Source organism: Prionailurus viverrinus, chromosome X, assembly GCF_022837055.1.
Source record: "Prionailurus viverrinus isolate Anna chromosome X, UM_Priviv_1.0, whole genome shotgun sequence".
NCBI classification, from domain to species: domain Eukaryota; kingdom Metazoa; phylum Chordata; class Mammalia; order Carnivora; family Felidae; genus Prionailurus; species Prionailurus viverrinus.
The window spans coordinates 38,904,412-38,924,734 of record NC_062579.1 but is presented as its reverse complement, the minus strand read 5'-3'; the positions used below and the strand labels follow the sequence as shown (position 1 = coordinate 38,924,734).

Here is a 20,323-nt window from a genome sequence, read left to right as displayed (position 1 = left end):
TTCAGGGTTTGCCTCCAATATAGCCTTTTGTTAAGTTTTCTAAAATCAATGTTCCTTAGGTTTTACCTTAAACTTCTGCCTCTCTTAATTCTTTCAGTTTTTTTAAAAAAGTTTATTTATTTATTTTGGGAGAGGCAGTGCAAGCGGGGGAGGAGGAGGAGAGAGAGAGAGAGAGATCCTCTGAAGCGGGTTCTGTGCTGACAGCAGTGAGCCCAAAGCGGGGCTGTGGAACCCACGAACTTGTGAGATCATGACCTGAGCAGAAGTCCGATGCTCAATGATCTGAGCTATCCAGGTGCCCCCTCTCTTTTAGCTTTCATATTGGGCTACAAAAGGCCACATCTGCCCACTTTAAGGGACCCTGGCAGAAAGTCTGGCCCGTGAGTGACAAGAGAGGGAGGACCTTCTGTGTTCGAAGGAGCCAATAGAAGACTAGGAGCGCGGCGAGGCAGAGCCTTGAGTGACACAAGGGGAGGGGGCGCTGCCCCTTCGAAGGAACAATAGGAAGGCCGGAGGGCAACAACCTTAGGCTGCTAGAGGCGGGCCGGGTGTGTTAACGAGAGAATACGTTATGTAAAAAGACTCTTCACTTTCTCCAGATGTTTTAGAAATGAAGCTTCTGCAGAGCAATCTCCCAGGCGGTGCTTCTACCCTCCGGCCTTACCACTCCCTCCCGCCCCGCTCCTAGGACCGGGTTGCCTCCGAACACCCCTACCCGCACGTCGCCACGCCTTTGCTCTGGCAGTGCCTCTGCCGATGGCCGGGAACGCCCATTTACCCGCCCGGAACAGTCGCTACACATTGGAGCCTCACACTGCTTTCGAAGCACCAATTCCGAATACCCTGCCTCGGGAATATCACGAGGACTTCCTGGACTCCAAAACGCGTATCTCTTCTGGCTGGAATGGGAGCCTCAAGAGGCAGTGTGAGGCCCTGGCCGTTTTCCTGGCCGGCGACGTTGTTCCTGGCACAGACCGAATGACGCCATTTTTGTTACTGGTAGAGGTCGGCTTGGAGGCTGTTTCTGGGCATGCGAAAGATAAGCTAAAGCGTCAACCAGACCCACCAAGGAGGGCTGGAGGGGAAAGGGAATTTCGGGGGATGTTGAGCCCATTTGTGCAAGCAGGGAGCCAAGTTCGTCTTGAGAAGGAGCTTTGGGGTCCTGAGAGCAGAGCCAGGGTGAGGGGCCCCGCCCCGTTAAGTGATGCGGGTTTGTGTGGTCAGTGATGGGGACATGTGGAAGGACTAATGAGGGGGTCCTTTGGACTGAATGATGTGGAAAACAGTGATAGGGAGGGGAGTCTGTAAGACTGTGTGGGATATTCGATGAGGGGTTTATGGAAGCGATAGGGGAGTCTGTGCAGTGAGCAAAAGTGTCTGTAGGGTGAATGGTAGGGTTTCAAGGGAGTGAGTGAAAGGGGTTTGTGGGATGAGTGATGGAGAGTCTGTTGGGTGAATGATGGGGGATCTGGGGTGAGCAATGGGGTGGTCTTTAGGGTGAATGATGAGGGTCCATGGAGACAGGAATTAGAATGTGTAGGGTCAATGTTGAGATTCTGTGAGGTCCATGATGGGTGGCTCTTTGAGATGGATAGTACATCCAAGAATAAACAAAAATTCCTGCCCTTGTGGTATCAACATTCCAATGGGGGAGTCATACATTGGGCCTTTAATTTGTATTTCCCTGATGACTGCTTTTTCATATATTTTTGATATCTTAGATCCTCTTTTGTAAGGCACCTGTTCAGATCTTTTGCTCCTTTTTCTATTGAATGTCTGCCTTTACCTTATTGATTTGTGGAACTTGTTTTTATATATTCTGATACTACTCCTTTATCAGTGATACGTGTTTTGCAAATATTTCATTGATTTTTGGCTTCTCTCTTCCGTGTTGTGGCTTTGAATGTTAAGGTTTTAAGTTAACTTTGAGCTGTAAAGCACAATGTAAATTTAGAGTTTTGTTATTCTCAAGTTAACAACCAGACAATGCCCTCTGTAATTTAGGAGGAGAATTAATTTCTAGGGCATTCAGAAGCCGAGTCGCATCTCTGAAAACTTTGGTGCCATGACAGCTAAGGAGGAGTTCTCTGCTTTTTGTTTTCCCACCACTTCACCCTCTAGTCACTGGCTGTGTGATCATGAATAAGTCACTAAACCTCTTTAGGCCTCAGTTTCTTCACTGTGAAATGAGGATAATAGCAGGGTCTATCCTTTGACGCTTGGGATGATATTTAAGTGAGTTAATACCCAATTATTATCTATTCATTATGGTTTTGTAGCACTGATCTTGTATATATTTCATGGATCTTCCATGAATTCAAGGTCAGTTCTACTCATGTGATACCCAAGAAAATCCAATGAAAGAAATTAGATACCAACAAATAAGATTTTGTCAGGTAGGGTTGAACTTTGGATGGCCACAAACCACTGTGATATCTTTGGGAACAGATGTTTGTTGTTATTAAACAATTGGGAGTGTGATCTTGTGGTCGGCCTCTTCTTCATTTTGCAGGTGTATTTCCATGCTATTAACTTTATTTCCATATACTATTAAGTATATTTCTATGGAAATTTTCAAACATTCAGCAAAATATAGGGAATTATATAATAAACCCCATTATGCACATCACCCAGTATCATCAATCATCAACTCATGGCCACTGTTGTTTCACCTAGACCAGGGGATGGAAAACTCTAGGCAGTGGGCCAAATATGGCCTGCTGCTGTTTTTATACAGCTGTAAACTATGAATGGTTTTCACATTTTTTAATGTTTGGAAAAAAATCAGAAGAATATTTTGTGACATATGAAAATGATATAAAATTCAAATTATAGTGTCCATAAGTGATGTTTTATTGGAACACAGCCAGTGAACAGAATTGGCTTATGCATTGTCTATAGCTGCTTTCAATCACTGAATAATTGCAACAAAGACCATAGGCTTCACAAATCTGAAATATTTACTGTCTGTCTCTTTACAGAGAAAGTTTGCCAACCCCTAATCTAGACCACCCATTTATTTCTTTCTTCCAGATTGTTTTTTGTTATTGATAACATAAAATGCACAAATATTAAATGTATAGCTCAATTAATCTTTATATATATAGTTGTTATTATTTTGAAACAAAGCCCAGATATATCATTTCATACAAAAGATAAGGACTTCAAGGTCAATACTTGATTTTTATATATTCAATATAAAATAACAGTAATAACTTCCGATCATCATTGGTTAAATTTCTTAATATCATCAAATATCTAGTCAGGACTCAAAATTTAATGATTATCTCAAAGATTTTTTTGTCTTTTTAAATTAAGGTCCAGACAAGGTCCATACTTTACATTTGGTTTCTGTATCTCGTGAACCTCTTAATTGTCTCTAGTGTTACTTTAAATGGTCACCTGCCTTTTCATCTCTTGGAGGTTCCATAACTTATTTTCTCAGTCCTCAGTGATTAAGCATTTTGATTATTTTCAAAATTATGGTGTTAAAGACAAATCTGTGATGAAATTTCCTTCAGTTAAGTCTCTGCACACATCCATGATTATTACCTTAAGAAAAAGTTCTAGAAGTGGCATTGCTGGTCAGATGACAAAGACAATTACCAATGAATTAACAAGTAATGCATTTTATATTCAGCCACTGAAGAGTGATTAATACAGCCTGGTCTCTGAAGACTCTTCTGTACCCCCACCCCACCCCCAATTGGTTTCCAAAGAGAAACAGAAAATGATGGAGTCCCAGGTAGGTTGTTTGTTTCCCACTTGGTTTTCCCACAATAAAATGAAAAAGGACAATACATTGAACACATGAATTAGAGAAATTTAGACAGAATAGAAGATTAAGAGGCAGGTGAAGTTGCTGTGAAGATATCTGGCCATATTTGATATAAAATGAGATAAACATTTTATCTTCAAGCTTCCTGGCAGCCACAGTGAAAATGGCAAACAGGATGCTTTAGATGATTTGCATTCCCCATCAAGATAAAGCAGTTCATCAATCCATCTCAAGTCAAGATTTCTGAGACTTTAGCTTAAGAAATGTTATTGTTGAGTTTTCCTAAAGGCCAGCTGTTTTCAGCACAGTGTGGTATCATCAATAGTTGTTTCAAAGAGGCTATTTTTAGTTAAAATTTTCTGGCAGAGGCTTGGAGCCTGGTTTTCCATGGCTCCTTCACTGTCATCTCATAGTTTGTGGGATCATGCCCCAACTCAAGGCCAGTTCCTTCTCTACTCTACTTTTATGCCTTTTTATCCTTTCTTTGCAAGGGTAGTATATACATGGTGCAAAGAATGTACATAATATTGCAAAGTAAAATTTAGGAAGAAAGGGAAATATGTCTGAAATCTATTTTTTGCCTTCTTCCCTGGCATAACTAGTATTATGTAGTTTGGGGATGATCTTTCCACTCTTTATACATATAATCCCTATGTGTGTAGATGTATATATGTAAATGTGTGTGAGTGATTTTATTATTTTCATGTTTTTTTACTACACAAACTATATCTTCTGTAACTTTAAAAAAGTGTATTAAAACATTTCCAATAAATCCAAACTTTACATATTTTATTATGGAAAGTTTCAGTTTTGAACATACACAAAAGTTGATTTTTGTGAACCCCTTTGTACTTATCACCCAGCTGCAAATATTATCAACCAGTGGCCAATCTTGTTTTATCTATGGTTAATCTCCAACCATTCCTGTCATCATCATCATCATCATTGAGTCAGTCTTTTATTAATATTTTGTTGAGAATTTTTACTCCTATGTTCATGAGACATGGTTGTGTTTTTTTTGTATTGTGCTTATCATGTTTTGGCATCACAGTTATGTTGGCTTTATTTAACAAGTTGGGAAGTATTCTTTGAAAGAGTTTGGGTAAAATTAGTATTATTTCCTTCTTTTTAATTTTTTAAGTTTATTTATTTATTTTGAGAGAGAGAGCAACTGGGGGAGGGGCAGAGAAAGAATCCCAAGCAGGCTCCACGCCAACAGTCCAGAGCCCAATATGGGGCTCGAACACACTAACCATTAGATTATGACCTGAGCCAAAACCAAGAGTCGGATGCTTAACCGACTCAGCCGCCCAGGCACCCTAGTATTATTTCCTTCTTAAAAATTAGGAAGAATTCTCCAGTGAAGTCATCAGGGTGTGGAGTTTATTTGTGGTTAAGTTTTTAATTATGAATTTGATTTATTTAAAAGATACAATACCATCCAGCTTTTCTATTTCTATGTATGTTGGGTTTGTTAACTTGTGATTTCCAAGTAATTTGTCCAGTTTGTCTAAGTTAGAGGTCAGCAAACTTTTTCTGTAGAGGGCCAGATAGAAATACTTAAGCTTTTGTAGGCCATATGGTCTCTGTTGCAACTACTCAGTTCTGCTTTTGTAGGTTGAAAACAGCTGTAGACAATATGTAAACCAATGAACATGGCTGTAATCCAATAAAATTTTATTTATGGACACTGAAAATTGAATTTCATACAATGTTCACATGCCACAAAATATTCTCCTTTCACTTTTTTCTTCAACAGTTAAAAGTGTAAAAACCATCCTATGCTTGTGGGCCAGATTTGGCATGCGTACCATACCCTGCTGTCCTGCAACCTGCATTGTAAATAAACTTTATTTATAAATAAAATTGTTCATAGTATCTTTTTTAATGTTTATTTATTTATTTTGAGAAAGGGAGAAAGCACGTGTGCAAGCGTGAGCAGGGGAGGGGCAGAAAGAGAGAGGGAGAAAGAGAGAATCACAGGTAGGCTCTGTGCTGTCAGCACACAGCCCGATGCAAGGCTTGATGTCATGAGCCCAGAGATCATGGCCTGAGCTGAAATCAAGAGTCTGGCACTCAACTGACTGAGCCACCCAGGCACTTTGTTCATAGTATCTTTTCATTGTTCTTTTAATGTTTGCAGGATACCAGCCCCTTGTGGATTCTTTTATTTCTGTTTTTTTTTTCTTTGATGTCTAATGGAAATAAGAATAAGAATAGGGACGCCTGGGTGGTTCAGTCCATGAAGCATCCTACTTTGGCTCAGGTTATGATCTTGCGGGCGTGACTTTGAGCCCCATGTCGGGCTCTATCCTGACAGCTCAGAGCCTAGAGCCTGCTTCAGATTCTGCGGCTCCCTCTCTCTCTGCCCCTCTCCCGCTTGCACTCTGTCTCTCTCTCTCTCACAAAAATAAACATTAAAAAAATTTTTTTTTAAAGAATAAGAATAATCACAGCTACCGTTTATTGAATGCCTACTGTGTGCCTGACACCATTATAATAAAACATAATGGAATTACTTTGTGTTAGATACTATTATTTATCCCCATTCTTCAGAGAAAAAAGCTGAGGCATGGGTAGTACATAGTCTCACCAATACTCTAAAGTAGTGAAGTCACAAATAAGGGAACAACCTTATCAACATATCTTTGTATATTTCTCAAATATTTATATAGACCAAATTCTTGGACATGAGAGTGCTAGGTTACAGAGCAAGCATGTTTAAAATTTAAAGGGTATTTTTCAAATTGCATTTTGATATTATGTAATAAGCTTCTACATGTGGCTTCAAATCACTTATAAAAAGGCCCATTTCCAAATACTTCTCTGACTACCAGATAGCTTCAGTGGTTTTCATTCTTACTATTTTTATGGATGAGCATTGTATCTTATTTTCATTTGCTTTTCATTAATCATTAAATGAAATATGGCATTTTTTCACATATTTATTTGCCATTTAAAAATTTCTCTGTAAAACTCCCTTTCTGTCTTTGTCTTTTGCTCATTGATTTCTAAGAGCTTTTTGTATATGAGTGATACAAATTTTGAAGTACACATTAAAAACTTTTTTGGCTATATGTCATTTTCTCACTCAGCCTTGTTGGCTGTCTTCTCTCACTAGAATATGAGATACTTGAAGAAAGATATTTTTGTCAGGTTTCTTTTTTGCTGTATCCCCAGTTCCTAGAAAAATGCCTGGTATTCAGTGGGATCTCAATAACTGCTTGCTGAATAGATGGATTTTTTTTTCACTTAACAATATATCTTAGAGATTTTTGCATAGCGATCCTTGTTGCTTTTTATGGTTGTATATGGAATTCTCTTATGCAGATTGAAGCACAATTCATCCAATCCCCCATAAAGTTGTCTGCATTATTTTGCTATTATAAATAGTACTGTAGTGAAGTAACATCACACATGTTCTTTTGCTTACATATATGTGTTGAATAATTTCTAGAAATGGAATTGCTGGTCAGATGACTATAGATGCTAGAGAGGATGTGGAGAAACAGGAACCCTCTTGTATTGTTGGTGGGAATGCAAACTGGTGCAGCCACTCTGGAAAACAGTGTGGAGGTTCCTCAAAAAATTAAAAGTAGATCTACCCTATGACCCAGCAATAGCACTGCTAGGAATTTACCCAAGGGGTACAGGAGTACTGATGCACAGGGGCACTTGTACCCCAATGTTTATAGCAGCACTCTCAACAATAACCAAATTGTGGAAAAAGCCTAAATGTCCATCAACTGATGAATGGATAAAGAAGATGTGATTTATATATACAATGGAATACTACTTGGCAATGAGAAAGAATGAAATCTGGCCTTTTGTAGCAACGTGGATGGAACTGGAGAGTGTTATGCTAAGTGAAATAAGTCAGGCAAAGAAAGACAGATATCATGTTTTCACTCATATGTGGATCCTGAGAAACTTAACAGAAGACCAGGGGGGAGGGGAAGGGGGGAAATGTTACATAGAGGGAAGGAGGCAAACCATAAGAGACTCTTAAATACTGAGAACAAACTGAGGGTTGATATGGGGTTGGGGAGAGGGGAAAGTGGGTGATGGGCATTGAGGAGGGCACCTGTTGGGATGAGCACTGGATGTTGTATGGAAACCAATTTGACAATCAATTATATTAAAAATAAGATTTTGATGGATATTGTTAAATTATTGTAAGTTAATTGCCCTCAAAATATATTGTACCAGTGTATACTCGCAATTTGAGTGCTACTTTTTTTTTACATCTTCACCATCTTAGTGACTTATCAAACTCTAAACTTTGATATTATGTAAGAAAAACATGATATTTTGATTTAATTTGCATTTATCTTTTTTTTTTTCCTGAAATTTATTGACAAATTGGTTTCCATACAACACCCAGTGCTCATCCCAAAAGGTGCCCTCCTCAATACCCATCACCCACCCTCCCCTCCCTCCCACCCCCCATCAACCCTCAGTTTGTTCTCAGTTTTGGTTTTTTTTTTTTTTTTTTTTTTTTTTTTAATTTTTTTTTTTCAACGTTTATTTATTTTTGGGACAGAGAGAGACAGAGCATGAACGGGGGAGGGGCAGAGAGAGAGGGAGACACAGAATCGGAAACAGGCTCCAGGCTCTGAGCCATCAGCCCAGAGCCCGACGCGGGGCTCGAACTCACGGACCGCGAGATCATGACCTGGCTGAAGTCGGACGCTTAACCGACTGCGCCACCCAGGCGCCCCTGTTCTCAGTTTTTAACAGTCTCTTATGCTTTGGCTCTCTCCCATTCTAACCTCTTTTTTTTTTTTTTTTCTTCCCCTCCCCCATGGGTTCCTGTTAAGTTTCTCAGGATCCACATAAGAGTGAGACCATATGGTATCTGTCTTTCTCTGTATGGCTTATTTCACTTAGCATCACACTCTCCAGTTCCATCCACGTTGCTACAAAAGGCCATATTTCATTTTTTCTCATTGCCATGTAATATTCCATTGTGTATATAAACCACAATTTCTTTATCCATTCATCAGTTGATGGACATTTAGGCTCTTTCCATAATTTGGCTATTGTTGAGAGTGCTGCTATGAACATTGGGGTACAAGTGGCCCTATGCATCAGTGCTCCTGTATCCCTTGGATAAATTCCTAGCAGTGCTATTGCTGGGTCATAGGGTAGGTCTATTTTTAATTTTCTGAGGAACCTCCACACTGCTTTCCAGAGCGGCTGCACCAATTTGCATTCCCACCAACAGTGCAAGAGGGTTCCCATTTCTCCACATCCTCTCCAGCATCTATAGTCTCCTGATTTGTTCATTTTGGCCACTCTGACTGGCGTGAGGTGATACCTGAGTGTGGTTTTGATTTGTATTTCCCTGATAAGGAGCGACGCTGAACATCTTTTCATGTGTCTGTTGGCCATCCGGATGTCTTCTTTAGAGAAGTGTCTATTCATGTTTTCTGCCCATTTCTTCACTGGGTTATTTGTTTTTCGGGTGTGGAGTTTGGTGAGCTCTTTATAGATTTTGGATACTAGCCCTTTGTCCGATATGTCATTTGCAAATATCTTTTCCCATTCCGTTGGTTGCCTTTTAGTTTTGTTGGTTGTTTCCTTTGCTGTGCAGAAGCTTTTTATCTTCATAAGGTCCCAGTAATTCACTTTTGCTTTTAATTCCCTTGCCTTTGGGGATGTGTCGAGTAAGAGATTGCTACGGCTGAGGTCAGAGAGGTCTTTTCCTGCTTTCTCCTCTAAGGTTTTGATGGTTTCCTGTCTCACATTTAGGTCCTTTATCCATTTTGAGTTTATTTTTGTGAATGGTGTGAGAAAGTGGTCTAGTTTCAACCTTCTGCATGTTGCTGTCCAGTTCTCCCAGCACCATTTGTTAAAGAGGCTGTCTTTTTTCCATTGGATGTTCTTTCCTGCTTTGTCAAAGATGAGTTGGCCATACGTTTGTGGGTCTAGTTCTGGGGTTTCTATTCTATTCCATTGGTCTATGTGTCTGTTTTGGTGCCAATACCATGCTGTCTTGATGATGACAGCTTTGTAGTAGAGGCTAAAGTCTGGGATTGTGATGCCTCCTGCTTTGGTCTTCTTCTTCAAAATTCCTTTGGCTATTCGGGGCCTTTTGTGGTTCCATATGAATTTTAGGATTGCTTGTTCTAGTTTCGAGAAGAATGCTGGTGCAATTTTGATTGGGATTGCATTGAATGTGTAGATAGCTTTGGGTAGTATTGACATTTTGACAATATTTATTTTTCCAATCCATGAGCAGGGAATGTCTTTCCATTTCCTTAAATCTTCTTCAATTTCCTTCAGAAGCTTTCTATAGTTTTCAGCATACAGATCCTTTACATCTTTGGTTAGATTTATTCCTAGGTATTTTATGCTTCTTGGTGCAATTGTGAATGGGATCAGTTTCTTTATTTGTCTTTCTGTTGCTTCATTGTTAGTGTATAAGAATGCAACTGATTTCTGTACATTGATTTTGTATCCTGCAACTTTGCTGAATTCCTGTATCAGTTCTAGCAGACTTTTGGTGGAGTCTATCGGATTTTCCATGTATAATATCATGTCATATGCAAAAAGCGAAAGCTTGACTTCATCTTTGCCAATTTTGATGCCTTTGATTTCCTTTTGTTGTCTGATTGCTGATGCTAGAACTTCCAGCACTATGTTAAACAGCAGCGGTGAGAGTGGGCATCCTTGTCGTGTTCCTGATCTCAGGGAAAAAGCTTTCAGTTTTTCCCCGTTGAGGATGATGTTAGCTGTGGGCTTTTCATAAATGGCTTTTATGATCTTTAAGTATGTTCCTTCTATCCCGACTTTCTCAAGGGTTTTTATTAAGAAAGGGTGCTGGATTTTGTCGAAGGCCTTTTCTGCATCGATTGACAGGATCATATGGTTCTTCTCTCTTTTTTTGTTAATGTGATGTATCACGTTGATTGATTTGCGAATGTTGAACCAGCCCTGCATCCCAGGAATGAATCCCACTTGATCATGGTGAATAATTCTTTTTATATGCCGTTGAATTCGATTTGCTAGTATCTTATTGAGAATTTTTGCATCCATATTCATCAGGGATATTGGCCTGTCGTTCTCTTTTTTTACTGGGTCTCTGTCTGGTTTAGGAATCAAAGTAATACTGGCTTCATAGAATGAGTCTGGAAGTTTTCCTTCCCTTTCTATTTCTTGGAATAGCTTGAGAAGGATAGGTATTATCTCTGCTTTAAACGTCTGGTAGAACTCCCCTGGGAAGCCATCTGGTCCTGGACTCTTATTTGTTGGGAGATTTTTGATAACCGATTCAATTTCTTCGCTGGTTATGGGTCTGTTCAAGCTTTCTATTTCCTCCTGATTGAGTTTTGGAAGCGTGTGGGTGTTCAGGAATTCGTCCATTTCTTCCAGGTTGTCCAATTTGTTGGCATATAAGTTTTCATAGTATTCCCTGATAATTGTTTGTATCTCTGAGGGATTGGTTGTAATAATTCCATTTTCATTCATGATTTTATCTATTTGGGTCATCTCCCTTTTCTTTTTGAGAAGCCTGGCTAGAGGTTTGTCAATTTTGTTTATTTTTTCAAAAAACCAACTCTTGGTTTCGTTGATCTGCTCTACAGTTTTTTTAGTTTCTATATTGTTTATTTCTGCTCTGATCTTTATTATTTCTCTTCTTCTGCTGGGCTTAGGCTGCCTTTGCTGTTCTGCTTCTAGTTCCTTTAGGTGTGCTGTTAGATTTTGTATTTGGGATTTTTCTTGTTTCTTGAGATAGGCCTGGATTGCAATGTATTTTCCTCTCAGGACTGCCTTCGCTGCGTCCCAAAGTGTTTGGATTGTTGTATTTTCATTTTCGTTTGTTTCCATATATTTTTTAATTTCTTCTCTAATTGCCTGGTTGACCCACTCATTCGTTAGTAGGGTGTTCTTTAACCTCCATGCTTTTGGAGGTTTTCCAGACTTTTTCCTGTGGTTGATTTCAAGCTTCATGGCATTGTGGTCTGAAAGTAAGCATGGTATAATTTCAATTCTTGTAAACTTATGAAGGGCTGTTTTGTGACCCAGTATATGATCTATCTTGGAGAATGTTCCATGTGCACTCGAGAAGAAAGTATATTCTGTTGCTTTGGGATGCAGAGTTCTAAATATATCTGTCAAGTCCATCTCATCCAATGTCTCATTCAGGGCCCTTGTTTCTTTATTGACCGTGTGTCTAGTTGATCTATCCATTTCTGTAAGCGGTGTATTAAAGTCCCCTGCAATTACCACATTCTTATCAATAAGGTTGCTTATGTTTATGAGTAATTGTTTTATATATTTGGGGGCTCCGGTATTCGGTGCATAGACATTGATAATTGTTAGCTCTTCCTGATGGATAGACCCTGTAACTATTATATAATGTCCTTCTTCATCTCTTGTTACAGCCTTTAATTTAAAGTCTAGTTTGTCTGATATAAGTATGGCTACTCCAGCTTTCTTTTGGCTTCCAGTCGCATGATAAATAGTTCTCCATCCCCTCACTCTCAATCTAAAGGTGTCCTCAGGTCTAAAATGAGTCTCTTGTAGACAGCAAATAGATGGGTCTTGTTTTTTTATCCATTCTGATACCCTATGTCTTTTGGTTGGCGCATTTAATCCATTTACATTCATTGTTATTATAGAAAGATACGGGTTTAGAGTCATTGTGATGTCTGTATGTTTTATGCTTATAGTGATGTCTCTGGGACTTTGTCTCACAGGGTCCCCCTTAGGATCTCTTGTAGGGCTGGTTTAGTGGTGACAAATTCCTTCAGTTTTTGTTTGTTTGGGAAGACCTTTATCTCTCCTTCTATTCTAAATGACAGACTTGCTGGATAAAGGATTCTTGGCTGCATATTTTTTCTGTCTAGCACCCTGAAAATCTCTTGCCAATTCTTTCTGGCCTGCCAAGTTTCAAAAGAGAGATCAGTCACGAGTCTTATAGGTCTCCCTTTATATGTGAGGGCACGTTTACCCCTTGCTGCTTTCAGAATTTTCTCTTTATCCTTGTATTTTGCCAGTTTCACTATGATATGTCGTGCAGATCGATTCAAGTTACGTCTGAAGGGAGTTCTCTGTGCCTCTTGGATTTCAATGCCTTTTTCCTTCCCCAGTTCAGGGAAGTTCTCAGCTATGATTTCTTCAAGTACCCCTTCAGCACCTTTCCCTCTCTCTTCCTCCTCTGGGATACCAATTATGCGTATATTATTTCTTTTTAGTGTATCACTTAATTCTCTAATTTTCCCCTCATACTCCTGGATTTTTTTATCTCTCTTTTTCTCAGCTTCCTCTTTTTCCATAACTTTATCTTCTAGTTCACCTATTCTCTCCTCTGCCTCTTCAAGCCGAGCTGTGGTGGTTTCCATTTTGTTATGCATTTCGTTTAAAGCGTTTTTCAGCTCCTCGTGACTGTTCCTTAGTCCCTTGATCTCTGTAGCAAGAGATTCTCTGCTGTCCTGTATACTGTTTTCAAGCCCAGCGATTAATTTTATGACTATTATTCTAAATTCACTTTCTGTTATATTATTTAAATCCTTTTTGATCAGCTCATTAGCTGTTGTTATTTCCTGGAGATTCTTCTGAGGGGAGTTCTTCCGCTTGGTCATTTTGGATAGTCCCTGGCGTGGTGAGGACCTGCAGGGCACTTCCCCTGTGCTGTGGTGTATACCTGGAGTTGGTGGGCGGGGCCGCCGTCAGACCTGATGTCTGCCCCCAGTCCACCGCTGGGGCCACAGTCAGACTGGTGTGTGCCTTCTCTTCCCCTCTCCTAGGGGCGGGATTCACTGTGGGGTGGTGTGGCTCGTCTGGGCTACTTGCACCCTGCCAGGCTTGTGATGCTGGGGATCTGGCGTATTAGCTGGGGTGGGTAGGCAAGGTGCTCGGGGGCAGGAGGGGCAGGCTTAGATCGCTTCTCCTTAGGTGATCCACTTCAGGAGGGGCCCTGTGGCAGCGGGAGGGAGTCAGATCCGCTGCCGGAGGTTTGGCTCCGCAGAAGCGCAGAGTTGGGTGTTTGCGCGGAGCGAGCAAGTTCCCTGGCAGGAACCGGTTCCCTTTGGGATTTCGGCTGGGGGATGGGCGGGGGAAATGGCGCTGGCGAGCGCCTTTGTTCCCCACCAAACTGAGCTCTGTTGTCAGGGGGCTCAGCAGCTCTCCCTCCCTTTGTCCTCCAGCCTTCCCGCTTTCCGAGCAGAGCTGTTAATTTCTGACCTCCCAGACGCTAAGTCTCGCTTGCTGTCGGAACACAGTCCGCCCGGCCCCTCCGCTTTTGCAAGCCCGACTCGGGGGCTCTGCTTGGCCGGCGAGCCGCCCCTCCGCCCCGGCTCCCTCCCGCCAGTCCGTGGAGCGCGCACCGCCTCGCCGCCCTTCCTACCCTCTTCCGTGGGCCTCTCGTCTGCGTTTGGCTCCGGCGACTCTGTTCTGCTAATCCTCTGGCGGTTTTCTGGGTTATTTAGGCAGGTGTAGATGGAATCTAAGTGATCAGCAGGACGTGCGGTGAGCCCAGCGTCCTCCTAAGCCGCCATCTTGCCGCAACCTCCTGCATTTATCTTCATGTGAATGAAGTTGAACACCATTTTACATGTTTAGAAGCCATTTGCATTTTATTTTCTCTGAATTGACAGTAATGTCCTTTGATTATTTTTTAAAAGGTTGTTAGTTGGGGCGCCTGGGTGGCGCAGTCGGTTAAGCGTCCGACTTCAGCCAGGTCACGATCTCACGGTCCGTGAGTTCGAGCCCCGCGTCGGGCTCTGGGCTGATGGCTCAGAGTCTGGAGCCTGTTTCCAATTCTGTGTCTCCCTCTCTCTCTGCTCCTCCCCCGTTCATGCTCTGTCTCTCTCTGTCCCAAAAATAAATAAACGTTGAAAAAAAAAATTTAAAAGGTTGTTAGTCATTTTCTTTTTGCTTTGTAGGAGCTCTATAAATTGAGCAAATTTGTTCTTTGTCCATCTTATGTGTTGTGCATATATATACTCCTCAGGTAGTTGCTTGTCCTTTGAATTTGTTTATGGTATATTTTGCTATGAAATACATAAAGTAATCAAATTTATCAGTGTTTTCCTTTGTGACATCTGGGTCTTGTAGCATGACTACTTAGAAGAGTTTTCTCCACTTTAAAATTATTTTTAGAATCTCTCCTGTCTTTATTTTTATGTCTTCTGATTTTCTTTGTTTAAATTTTTGTTATATCTCAAATTTATTTTTTTTTTAATTTTTTTTAATGTTTATTTATTTTTGAGACAGAGAGAGACAGAGCATGAACGGGGGAGGGTCAGAGAGAGGGAGACACAGAATCTGAAACAGGCTCCAGGCTCTGAGCTGTCAGCACAGAGCCCGACGCGGGCTCGAACTCACGGACCGCGAGATCATGACCTGAGCCAAAGTCGCCGCTTAACCGACTGAGCCACCCAGGCACCCCTCAAATTTATTTTTGAGTATAGTATGAAATAAGGAGTCTAACTTTACATTTTTCTGATAACTACCCAGTTTTGAACAATCTGTCGTTTCTGCATTTATTTACTTTCAAAATTCATTTGTTTATTTCTTTTTCTTTTTTCTTTTTTTTAAATTTAAGTTATAGTTAACATAGAGTGCAATATTGGTTTCAGGAGTAGAATTCAGTGATTCGTCACTTACACACAACACCCAGTGCTCATTACAACAAGTGCCCTTAATACCCATCACCTATCTAACCCTTCTCCCAACCACTTCCCTCCATCAGCCCTCAGTTTTTTCTCTATTGTTAAGAGTCTCTTGTGGTTTGTTTCCCTCTGTTCTCATTTTTTCCTTTCCCATATGTTCATCTGTCTTGTTTCCTAAATTCCACGTATGAGTCAAATCATATGGTATTTGTCTTTCTCTGACTGACTTATTTTGCTTAGCATAACACGTTGTAGCTCCATCCATGTTGTTGAAATGGCAAGATTTCATTATCTTTTAATGTTTATTTATTTATTTTGACAGAAAGCGAGAGATAGAGAGAGAGCAGGCGAGGGGTAGAGAGAGAAGGAGAGAGAGAACCCCAAGCAGGCTCCATGCTGTCAATGCAGAGCCCAAAGCGAGGCTCAGTCTCATGAACTGTGAGATCATGACCTGAGCCGAAATCAAGAGTCGGATGCTTCACTGACTGAGCCACCCAGGGTGCTCCAAGATTTCATTATTTTTGGTGGCTGAGTAATATTCCATTGCAATCTAGTTTTAGACTCTTTATTCTGTTCCACCAACTATTCTTGCTAATGGCAGAACTTACAAAGTTTTTCTCATTAAGTATGCTACACAAAATGATAAGTAGTTATCCTACAGGTGTTGCTGTGGTAAAAATGATCAGGATGAGCAGATTGTACATAATGTGCTATTATAGGAACTAGTGACCTATGAAGATGTGGCTGTAGACTTCACCCAGGAGGAGTGGCAGCATCTGGACCCTGCTCAGAAGATCCTACACAGAGATGTGATGCTGGAGATCTACAGCCATCTGGTCTCTGTGGGTAAGGGCAAATTCTCTGTATAACAATGAATCAAGTCCTCCCCATTCTTCAAACTGTCAAGACCATGACCTTTATGATTTTCCATTAATAGGGTCTTTATAGTTTTTTTATGTTTATATTTTTGTTATATCTGGAATTTATTTTTGTGAGTTAAAGATCCATCTTTCCTGGGAGGCCCCTGAGATTGCTTCTTCTCTTTATGAATTTCTGAATAATTTTCCCTTAACAGGGTGTTCAGGTATAAGTCCAGGTATAATCTTCAAGTTGGAACATGAAGAGGACCCATGGATCATGAAGAGTGAGTTGTCAAGGTGGATCCACTCAGGTAAGTGAGAATTTGATAGATGGCTGGGAGGGTATTTTCTTCTTCTCTGACATCAATGAACTCTTTTATTCTTTAAAATTCACCAGGCCTTCTTTATAACATCCATCCCACATGAGCACCTTCTTAGCACTTCTGTTCATTGCTGTTTTATTTTTGGTTTCTATTTGATTTTATCTTTTTCTTCTTTCAGACAGGGAGAAAAGCCTTGACTCTTCCCAGCACATCATTTCTGAAGAACTTTCATTTCAAAAAGAGATATTGGAAAAAGCCCCAAAGGATAATTCATTGTACTACCTTTTAAAAGTTTGGCGTATTGATGGTCAGACACATAAATATCAGGGAAACCAAGACAGAGTTTTGAAGCAAGTCACAGTCATTAACCATGAAACATTGACCAAGGAGAAAGGCACCAAATATAACACACTTGGAAACAGTTTTGGTGGGTGCATAAACCTTGATCCTTCAAGTAAAAAACTCCATAATTTTTATTTATGTGAAAAGAACTTGGAATCTAATTTAGACTCACTGATATGTAATAGGAGCCATACAAGAAAGAACCCCATTGAGAGATTTGGATGCAGGAGCCCACCTAGCTTTAGTGATTCCTGTTCTGTACCTGAGAAAATTTACACTGGCATGAAACCTTGTGGACATGGTCAATGTGAAAAATTTCTCAGTCATAAACAAGTCCATATTCAGTATAAAAAAGGTCAAGCTGGTAAGAAACCCAATGTTTGTGGTGAGTGTGGGAAAGGCTTTATTAAGAAGTCACAACTTATTATACATCAAAGAATTCATACTGGAGAAAAACCGTATGTATGTGGAGATTGTGGAAAAGCCTTCAGTGAGAAATCACACCTCATTGTGCATCAGAGGATTCACACTGGGGAGAAGCCCTATGAGTGTAGTAAGTGTGGGAGGGCCTTCTCCCAGAAGTCACCCTTCATTGTTCATCAAAGAGTCCACACTGGAGAGAAACCCTATGAATGTTCTGAGTGTCAAAAAGCCTTCTCTCAGAAGTCACATCTCATTATACATCAGCGAGTTCACACTAGAGAGAAGCCCTTTGAATGTAGTGAATGTGGGAAAGCCTTCTGTGAGAAGTCTCACCTTTTTATACACCAGATAACTCATACTGGGGAGAGACCCTATGAATGTACTGAATGTGGGAAGACCTTCCCTCGGAAAACACAACTCATCATCCATTATAGAACACATACTGGAGAGAAACCCTATAAGTGTAGTGAATGTGGAAAAACCTTTTGCCAGCAGTCCCACCTCATAGGGCATCAAAGAATTCATACAGGAGAGAAACCTTATGTGTGTAATGACTGTGGAAAAGCCTTTTCCCAAAAGTCCCACCTTACTGGACATCAAAGGCTTCACACTGGAGAGAAACCTTATATATGTACAGAGTGTGGAAGAGCCTTCTCTCAGAAATCACCTCTTATTATACACCAGAGAATTCATACAGGGGAGAAACCCTATGAGTGTAGTGACTGTGGCAAAACCTTCTCCCAGAAATCACCCCTCATTATTCATCAGAGAATTCATACAGGGGAGAAACCCTATGAGTGTACTGAGTGTGGAAGGGCATTTTCCCTGAAGTCACATCTCATTATACATCAGAGAGCTCATGCTGGAGAGAAACCATATGAACGTAATGAATCTGGAAAGGCCTTATGTGAGACATCTCCACTAGCTGTACATCAAAGAACTCATACTAGGGAGAAACCCACTGAATCTGCTGAATATGGTATGGCCTTTTCCCGAAATTCACAGATGATCACATATCAGAGAACACACACAGCAGAGAAACCCTCCAACTGCAGTGACTGTGGGAAGGTGTTCTGCCAGCACATACACTTCACTGGACATCAGAACCAACATAGGAGAGAAACCTCATATAAGTACTGATTGTGGGAAGGTCTTCCCAGAAGTCAGATCTCACTATGGATGAAAAAACTCACACTGAACAGAAATCCTCTGGGTACATTGGACATGAAAAAAAATGTGGCACCTCCTTTACTGTGGAATAGATTCATACATTCCTACATATTTCTGATTACTCCTCCACAGGATGATCTGGTCAGGCTCTCAGAATATTTTCAACACTGTAAATATGTAATGCACTTGCTCACCTTCAAAGTATTCCCCCCCCTCACAGAATAAATACATCTGGAATAATTGGCATAGTTTTGGTGTTATTTGGTGCTTGAAGGTTTTGTAGCATTTTCCGGTGAATTTATTTGGGTATGGTGCATAATTTGAAAGCAATCTCATTGTCATCTTTCTCTATTTCTTTGATCATATTTTCTCTCTTTAGATTATATATGTATTTATGTTGATATGTCTATCAATACATAGATATAGATATATGAATCCTTGTAATTTTCATAAAAATCATCCATTTTCTCAAGGAAGTATAGATTTGTGAAATTTTGAAAAAAGAAAAATATATTTATGAAGTTTTGAGCAAAGTGATCTCCTATGATTCATTTAATTTCCTCAACATATATTGTTATTTCTCCACTATCATTTCTCATAGTGTGTATTTGTGATTTCTTTTTCCCTAATTAGGTAAACTAATACTAATTTTTTCTCTCTCCTCTCAACTTTTATTTTTTTTAATTTCTTAATGTTTATTATTTTTTTGAGAGAAAGACACAGAGTGCAAGTGGGAGAGGGGCAGAGAGAGAGGGAGACACAGAATCCAAGCAGGCTCTAGGCTCCGAACTGTCAGCACAGAGCCCGATGCAGGCTCAAACTCACAAACTATGAGATCATGACCTGAGCTGAAGTCGGATGCTTAACCGACTGAGCCACCTAGTCACCCCTCAACTTTTACTTTTTATTTTCTTCTTCCAAATTTTTATTTAAGTTCTAGTTAATATGTAATGTAATATTGGTTTCAGGAGTAGAATTTAGTGAGTCATCACTTCCATATAACACCCAGTGTTCATCATAACAAGTGTCCTACTTAATACCCATAACCCATTTATCCCACCTCCCTCCATCAACCTTCAGTTTGTTCTCTATTATTGAGAGTCTTTTATGGTTTGCTTCCCTCTCTCCTTTTCCCCTCTTCCCATGGGTTCAACTGTTTTGTTTCCTAAATCCCACATATGAGTGAAATCATACGATATTTGTCTTTCTCTCATTGACTTATTTCGCTTAGCATAATACACTCTAGCTCCATCCACATTGTTGCAAAGGCAAGATTTCATTCTTTTTTTTTTTTAATTTTTTTTTCAACGTTTATTTATTTTTGGGACAGAGAGAGACAGAGCATGAACAGGGGAGGGGCAGAGAGAGAGGGAGACACAGAATCGGAAACAGGCTCCAGGCTCTGAGCCATCAGCCCAGAGCCTGACGCGGGGCTCGAACTCACGGACCGCGAGATCGTGACCTGGCTGAAGTCGGACGCTTAACCGACTGCGCCACCCAGGCGCCCCAAGATTTCATTCTTTTTGATGGCTGTATTTCATTGTATGAATATACCACATCTCCTTTATCCATTTATCAGTCAATGGACAATTGGGCTCTTGCCATAATTTGGCTATTGTTGATAATGCTTCTATAAACATTGGGGTGATGTACCCCTTCATATCTGTATTTTTGTATCCTTTGTGTAAAGGCTAGAAATGCAACTGTCAGATCATAAGGTAGTTCTATTTTTAACTTTTTGAGGAAATTTTATACTGTTTTTCACAGTGGCTGCACCAGTTTACATTCCCACCAGCAGTGCAAGAG

General features: G+C 40.3%; 1 protein-coding gene across 3 annotated transcripts; it reads left to right on the top strand.

The window, feature by feature from the left end:
• Positions 1-749: 749 nt before the first annotated feature.
• Positions 750-18,765, top strand: ZNF630 (zinc finger protein 630). Of its 3 annotated transcripts, none has more exons than XM_047844887.1 (5): positions 867-2,235; positions 3,641-3,745; positions 16,119-16,245; positions 16,475-16,570; positions 16,761-18,765. In XM_047844887.1, the coding sequence occupies exons 2-5, from the start codon at positions 3,731-3,733 to the stop codon at positions 18,485-18,487; spliced, it is 1,965 nt and encodes a 654-aa protein (XP_047700843.1). In that variant the 5' UTR covers positions 867-2,235; positions 3,641-3,730; the 3' UTR covers positions 18,488-18,765. The 3 variants fall into 3 exon arrangements, with proteins under 3 accessions (XP_047700842.1, XP_047700843.1, XP_047700844.1); XM_047844888.1 differs by having other exon boundaries at positions 931-1,005; XM_047844886.1 differs by lacking the exon at positions 3,641-3,745 and having other exon boundaries at positions 750-1,005.
• The last annotated feature ends 1,558 nt before the right edge of the window (positions 18,766-20,323 follow it).